Source organism: Tenrec ecaudatus, chromosome 1, assembly GCF_050624435.1.
Source record: "Tenrec ecaudatus isolate mTenEca1 chromosome 1, mTenEca1.hap1, whole genome shotgun sequence".
NCBI lineage: Eukaryota > Metazoa > Chordata > Mammalia > Afrosoricida > Tenrecidae > Tenrec > Tenrec ecaudatus.
In genome coordinates, this window is record NC_134530.1 from 248,304,455 (window position 1) to 248,321,408 (window position 16,954).

The window sequence follows — 16,954 nt, forward strand, 5'->3', positions numbered from 1 at the left end:
AAAACATCTACAATAGTTTAATTCACCACGAATGTGATTTTTACAAGAGAGCAGATCAGGAATCTCAACATTTTTGGACTAGTATTAACAAGTACCTACTTATACTGTTTATTCTAAACAGTAATATAAGAATAAATGCTATGGCTTTTCTATGGCTGACAAAACACAATCTACTTTCAATATTAGGATGTTTATTGTTCAGTCTTGTGCCCTACAAAGAAAAGGTGCAAACAGTAATATACACTTACCTTCTTTGAATTTCCAATTCTTCTTGTGATGGGCCATTCTGAACTTGGGCAGGTAGCTGTGAGTTCTGCCTAGGCAATGTTGGCCCTACACAGGGAAAGGGGAGACATTACAGATGCCCATTAGCTTTACACTTAACTGGACAGAGGGGGGAAAACCATGAGAATAACACAAAAGTCACATATTTACAACAAATGCACCTTCTTTTCATCTAGCAAAATAAAATATAAGCTTTACAGAACACACAGCAAATGAAAAGACTGCAACATAATACTGTCATCATCCCCATAGGCTTACTTGAAACAAATGGAAAAACATCAACAATAAGGAAAAAAGAAACATTTATATATGAAGAGCTTGAGTAAAACAAGTGTTTAATGAGCATCTGAATAGGCACCTAAGCTTGGCATTTTCTAAGACAATGACACATTCTTGTTGGGGTAATTACTCATGGAGTGGAGAGGGAAGTTAATGAAAAATCAGAATTCAAAAACTCACCTAAATAGAACACTGGAAATGAAAAACAGGAGAGAGAAAGCATGAGAACCTTATTACTGGACTGAAGTATGCTACTGCATTTATCAAACTTGCTCAATTTAAGGTGCAATTTTTGTTTAATGGGCTGGCATTTCCAGGACTGGTGAAAACAAGCATTTGCTCAACTTCTATCAAATAATTAACAACCTACTTAGCTGATGCAATAGGGCTGATCTTAATTTTCCATTCGGGACAAGGAAAAACAGCTACATTACATCAACACGGTTCTATCATGAGAAAACAATGCCCAATCACTGCCATGTAATCATACAGTGCTAACCCACTGACAGCATCTGAGAGGATCACTAACTTAAAGTCCCCAGTTTTAAGAATGAAGTGTGTCATACAATAGGGTAAAGACATTTTGGGCCTAATAAACAATTGCTCGGGTGTAAGTAAAACAATCCAGAAATCTAATCCAGTAAACAACAAAGAAACACTAATGAGTGTCCACCCATGGGGAAGAGTGTGAGCAATGACAGACTGCACTGAATTCTGAATTCTAATGTGGCTGCAAATGTTCTTAGCAGATACTTACAGACTACTAGTATTTGAATCAATAGATAAATGTAGTAAACAAAGAATTGCTATATACTAAAGCAAATTCTTGTCATTTTAGAGAGACAACAGCACAAAATACCTAGTTTTCACTACTGAGGTGACTTTAAAACCAGAACACCAAGATTCCTTAGTCTGGAATGTGGTACCGTACGTCCCAAGCGCAGAATATCAGAAATAATTTGCTCTAAACTTACCTAAACATCTTTTCCTCATCCCTTTCCTAATGTTTTTAGATTAACAATTTAAAGTGTCCTCTAAAGACAACTGAGACGACAACCAGTGCTGGATGTCAGTATATTTTCTAAAAGAGCCTGCTATTTTAAGTAAGCAAATAAAAGAAATAGAAACATATACTAACCCCAGGTAATCAGTCGTTAAAAAAAACTTTAAAAATAAAGTATACATTTAAATGTTTGCATAAATGAAAATATACAACCGTTACCAAAGTAAGATTGTAATCCTTTCCTTAGGAAATAAACATAATGATATAATGACAGACTGTCATTTGAAGCCAAAAACTAGTTCCTAATACTTTACAGGGGAAAGCGGTCTCTTCTAGCAGGAAGAGGGAGCGTGACAAAATAAACCTGAGAAAATGAAAAATATTTAGAGGGGAGCACTTCACGTATTTGAAGTTATTAAAAAATGGTTAATGCAAACATTTAGCATGGGCAACTCATTAGACTATTTGGCCTATTTTTAAAAATAGTTTTGAGTACTTTAATGAAAATCTTATTATTAGCTGAATGGCAGCAAGTCTGATTTGTTGTTTTAACAATTATCTAAGAGAAAAATGAATCTTACTATTTTATCAATTAAGAATATAATGCTACTTTCTAGGACAGGCATCCTATCAATAATTATTCTAATTACTATTAAACTTGTAAGTTTTCATTTTAAAAAGATGTCAACATTTTCAACCCAACCCTACTGCTTTTATTAAATAGACTTTTTAAGACATATAACATTTTTGATATGTAAATGAATTTTGAAAGTAAATGAGAAAGTATTGTTTAGCAATTTATGCAAACCTTTGAATTTTTATTTTACTTAAGGTAAAAGCTTTTCAGCAAACTTTTTCATGAAGGTGGTTTTAAAATGTGGGTAATTATTTTATGAGTAACATCATTATAAAACAGGAGTTATCTTATTCATAGAGCAGAGAAAGAAACTTCAAAGATCCTTTTTAAATGGGGAGGAATTTTTATCCAAAAACAACTGTAATTATTATCTAGCTGGTTCTTTGGATAATGGGTTCTGTTCTTCCATAAATAAATATATTTTAAACTGAGGATGGAGGGGGAGCATTTTCTCACAGCTTTATTTAATCTTGGTGATTTATTTGTTTCTTTTTTATTATTATTGTCAAATTACAATAGTAATAAAATCACATAAAAACTGTGCATTTGAAAAATAATATAAACACACTTGAAGTATGAAAGCTCCAAGTACACTCTGGAACTTGAAGCACACAGTTACATCTTTTCTACCCTGCAGAATATGTTAATAAACTGTAAAAGGGGAAATAATACCAAAGGCAACACAAGTTACCATAAACCCGCAACTGAAACGGAGTGAGGCGAAGTTGTCTGTTGCCACTCTATTTGCTGAAACACATTACTTCACACAGGTCATATTCCTAAATGAGTAGGGTATCTGTTTTCCCACAAGATATCAAAAAGGGTACTTTCCAAACAATTCCAGTGGGCAAATGACATTATTTTTGTAAGTATCGCATGGTTATCAGTAATGTTTATTAAAAAGAAAAAATAACGCTTATTTAGAATAAAGAAAAAAAGAGACCAACTAACCAACCAAATTTAAGAAATGTGTGAACCTGTCTTTTTCCTACTAAAGCACAATAGCTGTTTGGGGACTTAACGTTTTCTCCCTGTGCCAAAGACAGTGATTGATCTTAATTTGAACTGGTTAGAAGAAAAAGATGCACACACATACCTTATAGAAAAGCATGTGAATTACTTTACTGTTTCTAATATAGAATGAATGGCCATGGGACTGAGATTAGATCCTACAAATGATAGAAATAAGATTAGAATAACTACACCAAGCACGGCATTTCCTTTTGCCTTGAATGCTGAGTCTTGGCTAGAGCCCATTTCATTTATGTCATATTGACAATGTCACAAATAAGCCTAGTTTCACAGTTAACCACGGATTAAGTAAAAACACAGGTCTAGATGGCAAATAGGGGTGTTAAAAAATATACACAACGCAATCAAGTTTAAACTTAGCAAGGTGGAAACATCTTTAAATCCACTAAGGTAATATTGGTGATTAAGGATTTATTGGCAAAAATATTAAATCAATTAAGACCATACATTATTTTGCAGGTTTAAGCTTTCACTTTTATTAAAGTCAAAGCAATCTTTCCCCGGCAATAGGGTAATTGAGGAAATCTTCAAAATGAGAAACAAAAGCACAAATACAAACACAATCGCTGGTGACTGGCGCTGACTTAGGAGAACCTCTGGGAAGAGGCAGAAAACTCAGACATAAAAGTCAATGATTAAATACCTTCTCTACAAAGCTTAATTGTGGAATTATGAGGAAACAGCTATTTATAAAGAACCACACAAGAGTCTGACCAGCTGTTCATTGTTGTTACCCGGATTGATCATACAACTTAAGGCAGATTTTAAAATACATTAAGATTTTTAATTTGGGGAGAAAATTACCATACAAATTTGCCTAAGCCAGTAACTGAGTATGTATACACATTTTGAAACATGTAATTCTCTTTGAAGGTAAAGAAACCTTATCAGCAATATTGAGAGTCAAAGTTCCAAATCACATGGACAAAAATTAATAAACAGCAGCATTCTTCACTATTCACATAAAATTTGAGCAGTACATGACGTTGTAACACTGTCTCTCAAGTAAAGTAACCTGGCTCATCAAAGTACACAAAAGCAAAAAGGAAAAAAACAAACTCAGAAAATCAGAAGTTGTTTTTTTGGAACTTGGATTTTAAAAACAGAAAATTTTCAGACAAAATTGGGGTACAGGTGCAACGTTAAAGTCAAAGATTAATGCTTGCTAGTTTGGAGTGGGTAAGTGCTGAATCAACTTGAAGGCAGTGAGTTTTCTGTTTCAATTTTAAAAGGTGGATTTAGTTTGTCCATGCAAAAAATATGCACATGTGCACACATGTGTGATGAAGGTGAGAGAAAAGACTTGAGAGCCTAATTTCTTTCCCAACCACAGGCATCTAACCTTGTGAATAAAGGAGGCTGACAACCCCAGATCAACCTATAAACAAAAGTAAGCTTACAGCTGCCTCATGACATGCACACCTAAAATTATTTCAAGTTAAACAAAACGGTTCTGTAATGCAATACAAATGAGTCATGCGCACATTTTTCCAAATCACATTAAGATAAACAGACAAAACTTAAAAAAATTAAAAATTTAAGTGTTTTGCTTCCAAGTAAGAGTTGAAACTAACTACAAATAAACCTCCCCTTCCCTTTTGTGTTTGGGTGGGTGGATAATAATTAATTAGAAAGCCTTCATTCTAACTTAATCCTCACTAATAAGCCAATTCCAAAGCTGACCAAATCACCTACAGGAACCACAACAAAAATCACAACATTAAAAACAGGAGCTTGGCTCTATCTCCCCCAATCCCACAGATCAAGCTACGGCCTAAGGAAACAAAAGTTATGGAAATGTGCAAGTATGTACCACAGCTTGAAAAAGTAATGTAAACATGTTGCTTACCACAGAAAATACATCGCAAATTAGTGCTGTCCTGGGTAGCAGTAACCTTGCTCTGGGCTGCAACAGACACCTTGGTGTTAGAAGCTTCAAAGGACAAACGGGGGCCATCTGAAGAACTTCACACAAACTAAAAGGTGCTTTGAAATGTTCAAAATGTATTTATACATATGTTCTAACTAGATCCTCATCCTGGAAAGCTCTGTAGCCTACTATTAAACATTTCTCCTGTAACATAGCTTTTAAAGAAATGTTGTACACATAATATTATTTTTGGAAAAACTTGTAAGCCAAAAATCAAATGATGCATTAATGTAATTAATGTAATTGCTTCCTAAGTTATAAAATTAAAGTGTGCAATCCACATTTTATGATGACATATTTGTAAAAGTAAGGGAGGATGAAGTATGAGAAGTCAAGCTCTATGGCCATTAAAGTTAATCTCATTAATTCTAATCACATTAGGGTTAATTCAAGTTAAGGACTACTCATGTAGATAAGTTTAATTTTGAAAAATATTTGTAGGGGGAAATGTTTGGCATTAATTTGAGAATAACTGATTTCTAACTGACTAAAAAAAGATCAAAGTCACTTAAGAAATATAGATGACAGCAACTAAGAACTTTTTATTCATTAATGAAAAAATGAGCCTACAGCCTCATTTGCTTTGCACTTTGAAAAATTAAAGCTATTCCATATTTTTCCAAGCCACATTTGATTCTTTAATATGCGTGCATGTATATATATATACACATATTGGAAAAATACCATTTAAAAATGTATGGTAAATCAAATAGCTGCTTAACAATTCAGGTTATTTGCATTAATATTTATCTTACAAGTTAATAAAGTATATTCTCTTTAGGAGGACAAAAAACAAAAACAAAAAAAGAACAACTCTATAAGAAGGCAGTAACTTATGAAAAATTAGTTTGTCCAAAATCAGGGTCACAGTAAAAATTGAGTTTGGAAAAAATCAAAAGTAAAATATTTTAAAATAAGTATAGTAATAGTGACAGCCAAATATCACATCAATAATTTTCTATAAAATCCCAAGAAACTTCTTTTCAGCATTAGAAAGATTTTTTTCCATTGACATTAACCAAGAAACAGGTAATAGGTTCAAAATACACTAGCTAAGAAAGACCATATCAAGGCAAAGGCAGTCTTTTGACTCCTGATCTCACAACTGTATTCTTTAAGCAATACAAGTTTATGCTAACTAAAATTTCCCACAAAATCAGACCCAATTTATATTTTTGAAAATGCACATCTGAAAACAGTAGTAAATCTTAGTAAGTTTTGAAAGAAATTAGATTTAATACAAACTACCAAATTTATCTTCATTTAAAAAATATTACACACAGCAGATATTTTCAAATTAGCAAAATAATTAAAATTTATAAGCATCATTTTTGCTAAGTACTTCTGGCTCCCAATCTATTACTATATTACTAAAATTGCATGCACAAAATATTTACAGCAACAATACAAGATATAGCAAGACTGGAGGCATATATAAAACTTTTACACTATTAGGAGAGAAACAACTTATAATAAACTAAATATTTTTAAGTTACAAGATCCCTAAAAAAATCTGTTTTAATAATAACTATTGTCAAATATTTACTAACTAAAAAGAAAAAAAGGCCCAATCTTCAGGTTTTACCCTACAGTTCTTTTAATCCATTATTTAATGAAAAATACAAAACTTACAAGAAAAATCTGAGAAATGTTCTCGTCTCTGGCAGCAAAGAAACTGCCACATGACATTACCAATCATTGTGGCAGAAAGTCATCAGTGGCCTCCTGACAATTGTCAGAATGCAGAGAACGCATCATTACTGCGTAAGACAAAACCGTTCCAAACCAAACCACCCGCCCTCCTCACAAACTATGATAAACATTGAACCATTACACAACAAGCTCACACTTGGTATCTGCAAAAGCTGGCTCTTTCTACTGCCTTTCCCTTCACACTGCCAGGTAAAATATTGATTCAAATTCTGATAAGGTTGCTTGAATTCTACTGCAGTATGCATTTCCTGACGATACTAAATTATTCATTCCATCATATGCATAAGGCAAACAAGCACTTCCTGTTTAATACTGGTGCAATTAACCCTTCCAGCACTTAGCTGGGGCAGGAGGAAGGAAGGTGAGAAAGAATATTCAGTGTGGAAGTTTGGGTAACATTCAGTAATATGGTGGTCTCACCACATTTTGCTTTAGGACTAAGCACATACACATCCCATATGCCTTTATAAAATACCCCCCCACTGTTTTTTTTTTAATTTTAACAATTTATTGGGGCTCATACAATTCTTTTCACAGTTCATATATATACATACATCAATTGTATAAAGCATATCTGTACAGTCTTTGCCCTAATCATTTTTTTCTCTTTTCTTCTTTTACATTTTATTAGGGACTCATACAACTCTTACCACAATCCATACATATACATACATCAATTGTATAAAGCACATCCATACATTCCCTGCCCCAATCATTCTCAAGGCATTTGCTCTCCACTTAAGCCCCTTGCATCAGGTCCTCTTTTTTTTCCCCTCCTCCCTCCCCATTCCCCCCTCCCTCATATGCCCTTGGTAATTTATACATCGTTGTTTTGTCATATCTTGCCCTATCCGGAGTCTACCTTCCCCCCTTCTCTGCTGTCCCTCTCCCAGGGAAGAGGTCACATGTGGATCCTTCCCCCCACTGTTTTACTGACACATAATCCACATCACACAATTCAACCGTTCAATCACGTCAAGAATTGTACAATCATTACCACAATCATTTTTTCTTCCCCCCCCCCATGATTAAACCACCTTTAAAATGAATGTGTAATCCCATTCAGTTCTAGTGCTCCCTCCCCCTCCTGCCGTCACTGTTTACTCCCCAAATCCCTCACCCTTTCTATCTCCCCACTATCCACAACTACATCCCTTACAAATCCTTGAGTTATTATCTCTATGCATCCACTCCTGTGCTTCACAAACTGATAAACCCAACAGAAACAATAGTAATATAAAGATAAAAATACCAAAATGAACAAGAAAGAAAAGACCTCCACCAGTCTTTAAAAAGCCAGGGAAGGAATTTATCTCATGGAACAAGCAAGATCCTTGTACCTAAAATAAATTCAGATTGGGTCTAGAGCAGTGGTTCTCAACCTTCTTAATGCCGCGACCCTTTAATGCAGTTCCTCATGTTGTGGTGATGCCCCCCCCCAGCCATAAATTTATTTTTGTTGTTACTTCATAACTGTCAGTTTGCTACTGTTATGAATCGTAATGTAAATATCTGATATGCAGGGTATATTAGGCAACCCCTGTGAAAGAGTCGTTCCACCCCCAAAGGGGTCATGACCTACAGGTTGAGAACCGCTGTCTAGAGGGAGGTCAACTGGCCAAGTATCAAGTTAGATCCAGCATAATCAGGCTGACAATGATCTATGTTTGATAGTAAGGCTATTCCAGACCCTGTCTGTAGCTAGAGGGGACCTGCCAGTGGCTTAATCTGACTAGATACTCTGCAGATGGGTTTGGGGCTCCCACTTTCCACTACAGCCTGCAGCAAATTGGGTGTTCACAATTTTAGCTCTGATTCTTTTCCCTTTGTCATATTTGAATTTTGTTATCCTTGTCTTTGGATCACACACGCTGGTGTGCTTCTTCCAGGTGGATCTATCTGACTCCTCACTTAGATGGTTGTTGTTTGAATACAAGTCTTTAAGACCCCGACACTACTCAGATTGATAGCGGGACCTCATCTGCTTTCTGAATCACCACACTTTGCTGTGGCACCCTGATCTTCAGTGCCATATGTCTTACAGTTTACCCATGAAAGGACACTTCTCTTTAAGTAACAAACCAAACCTCTCGCCTTAGAGGCGACTGACACTCACAGTGAGGGACTCCGGCAGGCCAAGTAGAAATGGTTTCCTCTGGGAGTTTCCGAGGCTGCCCATCTTTATGCAGGTGGACTGCCGCATCTTTCCGCCGGAAAGTGGCTGTAGGTTCACAGCAGTAACCTTCTGGATAGAGGCCAAGTGCTAAAATCCTGCCAAATCATGGCTCCATCCCAAACAAAACTCCAAACTCACTGCTTTCGGGTCAATTCCGACAATCGGCAGCCCTATCAAACAGGGCAGAGCTGCTCCCTGCGGATTTTTGAAGCTGTACGCCTTTTCATAAGCAGAAAGCCTCATCTTGCCCCTTAGGAGCAGGCCTGCTGGTTTCCAACTGCTGGTCCTTTGGTTAGCAGTTCAACATAGAACCATGCCCCAGGGATCCCTCTCGGTAAAAAGTTAGGCTTGAGATATTCAAAAAATATTTAATTTAGCATCTACATCAGATGTTCAGAGAAGAAAAATAGCCATTCCCACCAGCTCCTCTGATCACAACTATTCAACTTCTTTCTCACTGTTTGACAAGTAAGAGATTCTCCAGGCTCTCCCCCTTTCTTTGACTATCGGGGCTTTGTATGAACGAGAGAATATCGCGATCGCAGGGGGGATTATAAGTAGTACAAAGTGACAGATCTTCCCAGCATTGGATAATTACCATAGTCGACCCTTTCAACATTAGTGGCTCCCACTATGGGCAGTTAGTCCCAGTGCAGTTTGTATTGGGGCTATTAGCCATTACAGTGTTTGTTTAAAGACTGGTTTGGATTGGATTTGCACTCTCTGGGAAGCTGGACTACTAAGTGGTTGAGTGCAGCAAGCATCAGTCCGTGTTCACCCTTCCGACCATTAAGAAGGCCCACAGGTATTGCAAACGTTTACTGTTCACATTTTAGACCATGCCGAACACATCTGTGCTGTTTTCCTCTAAGGTGTGTGGAATGGAGTGGAGGAAGATACTGCGGCTGCATGATTGCCTGCACTTAAAACACACCATACTGTAAGGAACCGAGCAAGATATGAAAATTGCAAAATTTAAATGCTATTCCTGGTGCTGGCATATTTGAAGCAGCATTTTGAAACATTAAAAAAAGTATTATTTCAATTTATATTTTAACATACGAGGTGTCTTCAAAAGGTTCATGGAAAAATCCAATTATCTTTCAAGTCCATTCTTCCACACACTTTTTGAAGCTCTTTCAAAGGTAAATGAAAGGTACTAAGAGATGTAGAAATCTTTACCGAACAAAAATATTGAAATGTGAAGCTATTGTTTCTCAACAAATGCTCCACCTGGGTCCATATCCTTTAAAGGCAGTGTCTGCCTCCTCAAGGGACTCAAATCATGTTCCTTTGAACATTCTTTGAATTTTGCAAACAGAAAGAATTCTGATGGGGCAGGAGGTGATGGGGTAAGATCACCTAACAAAAATACTATGACAACCCTTTCAATCCTCCACATGTACACTGTCTTGCTAGAAAGCATTTCTCAGCACAACTTTCCTGGTCTTTCCTCATCAGTGCAGTTTCAGTTTTCTCAAAGTGTCTTTATATAAACCCTCAGGAGCATACTGTGTTCCTCAGGTAAACACATCAGGATAATTCCTTTGGAATCCCCCCCAAACAGTCACCATCACTTCGGCTAACCTCTCGGCCTTAATTTTCTCGTCCAGTAGATTACTTTGGAGGCCACTGTTTGCAGTGGAACCTTCTTTTGATGGCACCCTGAGGGTAAGACAAGTGTTACTACTGAGAGAACCTGTCTGCAGCCGTCCACTGATCCCAAAGACATGTTTATACATTTTATTTGAAATAAGCACGTGTAATTAAGAACTGGAAACTTAGTAGCAATACTTTTTGGCTTTACTCTCACATTGATATAATTTTAATAAGAAAACCCTTTATATAATCTTAGGAAATAGAGTTGCATATATAAACCTCATATTAGAAATGTAATATAGCACTTGAAAAATAAATGACAAGAAACACTCGATCTTAGGCAGCACTGTAGAGAGTACTTCCAAAGGCTTCTTCCCAGTCTAGTAAGGCCAATAAAATGAAACTGCTAAGGATTCACGTATGAACACTGTGGTGACCATTCGCAATAACCACCGCAGAAAAAATGATGTGTCTGAACCGTGCTAGAAACTTACTTTTTCTCTTAGAAAACAAGGTGTGAAAAATGAAAACAAGGGAACTGATTACAAGGACCCACATGTGACCTCCTTCCTGGGAGAGGGGCAGCAGGGAAGGGGGGGAAGGGAGACTCCGGATAGGGCAAGATATGACAAAATAACGATGTATAAATTACCAAGGGCACATGAGGGAGGGGGGAGCGGGGAGGGAGGGAAAAAAAAAAAGAGGACCTGATGCAAAGGGTTTAAGTGGAGATCAAATGCTCTGAGAATGATTGGGGCAGGGAATGTATGGATGTGCTTTATACAATTGATGTATGTATATGTATGGATTGTGATAAGAGTTGTATGAGCCCCTAATAAAATGTAAAAAAAATGATTAGGGCAAAGAATGTATAGATGTGCTTTATACAACTGATATATGTATATGTATGGATTGTGATAAGAGTTGTATGAGCCCCTAATAAAATGTTTAAAAATAAATAAATAAAATTATAATAATAATTAAAAAAGAAAATGATTAGGGCAAAGAATGTACAGATGTGCTTCATACAATTGATGTATGTATATGTATGGATTGTGATAAGAGCTGTATGAGCCCCTAATAAAATGTTTAATTAAAAAAAAAGAAAAATGAAAACACGGTGTGTTGTGTTATTGTTGATCTTGCCAAGCAGCTAAATCTCCTAAACAGAGTTAGAAACACGGATGCCCTTTTCAAAGACCATGGCCAATCATGCTGATTTCAATGTGTGTCACTTCCCACAGCCCTGGCAATAATTCAGTCCTCCACACCAAGCATCTGCAAGTCTACCATTCCAGGGATTTGCCTCATTATTTTTCCTATTCCAATTATTGTTCTGCTTAATCCAAATTTTAAAATTCAGGTCTTCGATTTTACCTCATTAGCCATGACTGAACCAGCTCACATGGCCATCAAATCCTTGCTTTACATTACTTAGTGCCATATTCCAATGCTTCGTGCCCATAATCTGACTGCTGCCTAGCACACCCAATTCAAGTTTTCACTCTCTGTGAAACAGGCATACGGGTCTTCCAATTTCTCAAATGTGCTCTATGATCTGCCCCTCTCCACCCCCTTTCTTACACAAACACATGGCCTTGTGCCCATGATACTGCTCTCTTGCTCAACTAGTATACTTACTTTTTCATGAATTAGAATGTTCTGTCAGGCAACTCTCAATCGCAGTTGCTATCTGTCCCTATATAACTAAGATGGGCATGTCTCCCTCCGTTGCTGGAAATTCTTATTTTGTACTTCAACAGTTTCATTTATGTGTGTGCACATATCTATATATATGTACATTTCCTCTATTAGCCATTTCAAAAAATCTTAAAAGATTAAGCATAATATAAAATTAAGCAATATTAAATTTCTTAAAAAGTGTAAGGAACCAGTCTAAAGACACAAGAGGGAAGTTTTAATATTAAAATTAGGCAGAGATTCAAGCTTAAATGTGTGTGGGCAAGTATAAAAGGGGGAGTTTATTTTGGTTTCTTTTTGCCATGAATGGGCATGCGAGGCAGAAAATTAGGATGCTACAGTCCACAAATGGAGGTTTAGGGGAAAAATGATAAAGATGCCCAATTCTCGGGGCAAGGCTCACTGTGTGTGTGTGTGTGTGTGTGTGTGTGTGTGTGTGTGTGTACCCTCAAAGAGCTGGCTGCCTCAGACCACTGGGACAGAGGAAGTATAAAACTTGGTCATATATGGGGCAGGGAATGTATGGATGTGCTTTATACAATTGATGTATGTATATGTATGGATTGTGGTAAGAGTTGTATGAGCCCCTAATAAAATGTAAAAAAAGAAAAGAGGAGAAGAAAAAAGAAAATGATTAGGGCAAAGAATGTACAGATGTGCTTTATACAATTGACGTATGTATATGTATGGACTGTGATAAGAGTTGTATGATCACAATGGCAGGCATGACACATCCTACGGGATGTATGTATCCTGACAACGTTATGTTAAAGCAGCCATTTGCTAAAGAGCACCTAGTGAGTGACTGGATGGAGATGAAAGAGCCAGAACCAGTACATACATAGGTAGGAAGTAGATTCAAGGATGCCTGTGAGGCTACAGGGTATGAGGGGAGGGGAGGGAAGTGGTTATGGGTTGGCAGCTAACAAATTCCTTTTGGATGATGAAAATAGTCTAAATCTGATTGCAGTGGTTGTCACACTATTCTGGAAACTAGAAAAAGACTGCATTGTAAATCTTAAGGTAGTGAATAATAAAGTATTACTCTATAGAGTTGTTAGGTTAGGGGGGCTGACGGAGGGAATGTATACTTGCATTCCTCATCTCAGACTATTTTATAACACAAAATAGGGAGGGGAAAAAGCTCAATGCCTATCACTTTTTCACTATTAATAATATTAAAGCAGATTATTTCTGAGTAGTTTTAAGGATGTTCATTTCCGCCTTTATGCTTTTTTCTATTGCATTCATTTTTTTATTAGTAAACATACACCTTCATATTCAGGGGAGAAAGGTATTTTCATTTGAGAAGCAAAATGCCGGGGCTGTCAATCAGAGTTCTAATAACAAAAAGGGCTTCTTGACAGGCAGTGCTCTAACTGTTTCTAGTTTCTGACAGCGAACTGGCCATAAAAAAAGCTGGAAGTGACACCACTAATAAAACCAGTTTGACCTGGAGCATCTGGAAGGGCCGCAGACCAGAACCTGAATGCCCTTTCCAGTCCCAGGGCGCCCAGCGGCTCTTCAGCCATCCACGGGCTGCTTTCCAACAGCAATCAAAACCAAAGGCAGCTCTCAGGTCATGATCTCTGGGTACATATCCACTTAGAATGGTACATGGAAAACCAGGACTGTCCTAGTTAAACCAGGGCAGCCGTCTCTTTTTCCATGAGCACCCTATTGTCTTTTTCCTTCTCGGTTTCTCTGCATAATGATTCATGAAGTTTCATCTGCAAAACCAAGATGCAACCTCTATTTAAAACACCATGGGACGGTCTGGAAGGCTGGCCCCAGCACCAATAATTTAAGTGGATTCCTGCCCCTCCCCCAAAAAGAATTTGTTCCAAAGGACGACATTGACTCTGCAGCTCCGGGAGATGGAGATATCTGATCAGAGCACACGGGAACAGATGAAGGGGCAGGAGAAGAGAGTGGAACACAGCCTGGCCCTCCAGGCCGTGAGGATGATGTTCCTGAGTAGAGCAGCCAGTCCACAGAGAGAACAACATGGCTGGCCCCACGATGAGAAATGATGCCAATCAGTGACTAAGGGCAATACAGGGGACAGCACCGGAGACACAGTGTGGGAATTGCACCTGACCTGATCCCACCACACCGAGGCAAATCACTGGGGGAGTGCGCGGAACAGCAAGGGAATGGAGTGACAAGGTCCCCAGGGAATGCTGAAAGTGGACTTTGGGGCCAGGGCGTGGTGCCCCAACAGACTGGACTGGAAAAAGCTCCTAAGGGCCAGCAAACGATCCCTGAACTAACTAAGAGCTTTTCTCTTGTGAAGTGTTTTGTATTGTTCTTTGTCAATGGTTTGTTTTTGTTGTTTGGTTGTCTGGTTGTATACTGTTGCTTTGTTTTCCTCTGTCTTGTTTTCGTGCATGTTAGTGTCTCCACAGGTCTGTCTGAATAGGACAGGCTGGATGAACTATCTGGAGGAAAAACAACGGGACCGACAGTTCCGGGGGGGGGGGGGGGACTTGGGGTGTGGAGGGGTAAAGGGGTAAGGAAGTGGTGTTAACAAACACAGGGACAAGGGAACAACATGGGACCCAAAATGGTAGAGAGGGGGGAGTGGCAGGCATGGTGGGGAATGATCAAGGGTAAGGTTGCGTAGAGAAGAGGTATACTCTAGCCCAGGTGGTGACGAAGCATGGTAGTAGGGCAGGAGGAAAGTCAAAGGAGATGGAGGAAAAAGCTAGGAGTCAAAGGGCATTTATGGAGGTCTAGACAAAGACATGTACATGCAATTATATATAGGAGGATAGGGAAATAGATCTATGTGTCTATATTTATAGGTTAAGTATTAAGGTGGCGGAAGGACCTTGGGCCTCTACTCAGACACTCCCTCAATGCATGAATACTTTCTTTTATTAAATTGGAACTCTATGATGCTCACTCTCCTGACACAACTGCTGGAGCCAAAGTGGGTGAACAAGTAAATGTGGTGAAGAAAGCTGATGGTGCCCGGCTATCAAAAGAGATAATGACTGGGGTCTTAAAGGCTTGAAGATAAACAAGCGGCCATCTAGCTCAGAAGCAACAAAGTCCACATGGAAGAACACACCAGCCTGTGTGATCGAGTGGTCCCGAAGGGATCAGTTATCAGGCATCAAAGAACAAAAAATCATATCATTGACTGCACACCTCCATGATAGGATCGCTGAAGACAAATGGGTGCATAAGCAAATGTGGTGAAGAAAGCTGATGGTGCCCGGCTATCAAAAGAGATAGTGTCTGGGTTCTTAAAGGCTTGAAGGTGAACAAGCGGCCATCTAGCTCAGAAGCAAAAAAGCCCCCATGGAAGAAGCTCACAGGCCAGTGCGATCACGAGGTGCCAAAGGGACCAGGTATAAGGCATCATGCAAAAAAAAAAAAAAGATAAATGTGTGTATGTATGTGTGTGTATATATGTATATATATGTATGTATATATATATACCATAGTGAATGAAGGGGGAAGTGCAGAGTGGAGACCCGAGGCCCAAGTGTCGACCACTGGAGATCCCCTCACAGAGGGGTTTAGGAAAGGAGACGGGTCAGTCAGGGTGCGACATAGTACCGATGAAGAACACAGCTTTCCCCCAGATCCTGGATGCTTCCTCCCCCCAACTACCATGATCCGAATTCTACCTTGCAGGACTGGATAGGGCATATGGGAGCTGGAGGCACAGGGAATCCAGGGTGGACGATACCTTCAGGACCAGGGGTGTGAGGGGCGAGGCTGGGGGTGTGGAGGGTGAGTGGGTTGGAAAGGGGGAACTGATTACAAGGATCCACATGTGACCTCCTCCCTGGAAGATGGACGGCAGAGAAGGGGGGCAAGGGAGACTCCGGATAGGGCAAGATATGACAAAATAACAATCTGTGGATTATCAAGGGCTCATGAGGGAGGGGGGAGCGGGGGTGGGGAGGGGGATAAAAAGAAGAAAAAAAAAGAGGACCTGGTGGCTTAAGTGGAGAGCAAATGCTTTGAGAGTGATTAGGGCAAAGAATGTACGGATGTGCTTTATACAATTGATGTATGTATATGCATGGATTGTGATAAGAGTTGTATGAGCCCCTAATAAAATGTTTTTAAAAAAAACAACACCATGGGACAACCAATATCTAAATGACAAAGACATCCACATTTACTTTTGGAACTGTAAAACAAATTTAATATTTATTTTTAAAACATTGTGTTGAATCCAGATATAAACACACACATACATATATATATATTAATAAACTGGACTTGTTTAGCTCACATGGGGTTTATGATTAGATCTAAAAATAAATGCTATACAAATTGAACATCATTAACTTCAGTATCTGAAATGTACTTATACCCAAACAATATTTACCCTTCCTGCATTACTCCTTTAACAATGGATTGATCGCCTAATAACCAAAACTAAAGAAAACAAAAATAGTTCATGGCCATCAATTCAATTCTAACTCACAGTAACCTGACAGTACCATGTAAGTTTCCAAGACAGTGTCTGTTTCTCGCAGTAGAAAGCCTTATCTTTCTCTCACAGAGCTGGCTGGTGGTTTCAAACGACTGACCTTGTTAGGTTTGTAGCCCAGTGTACAACCACTACATTAC

The 16,954-nt window shown here is 38.4% G+C and overlaps 1 protein-coding gene across 12 annotated transcripts in view; it reads right to left on the reverse strand.

The window, feature by feature from the left end:
- ENAH (ENAH actin regulator) overlaps positions 1-16,954 on the reverse strand; it is a 174,359-nt gene that overhangs the window by 41,339 nt on the left and 116,066 nt on the right. For 6 of the 12 annotated variants that reach the window (XM_075530831.1, XM_075530821.1, XM_075530805.1 and 3 more), the window contains exons 4-5: positions 5,086-5,142; positions 249-333 (exon numbers count right to left, since the gene is read on the reverse strand). In XM_075530831.1, coding sequence (XP_075386946.1) covers positions 249-333; positions 5,086-5,142 — 142 coding nt within the window. The remainder of the gene's footprint in view (positions 1-248; positions 334-5,085; positions 5,143-16,954) is intronic. The other 6 variants (XM_075530854.1, XM_075530847.1, XM_075530839.1 and 3 more) reach the window with 1 other exon arrangement.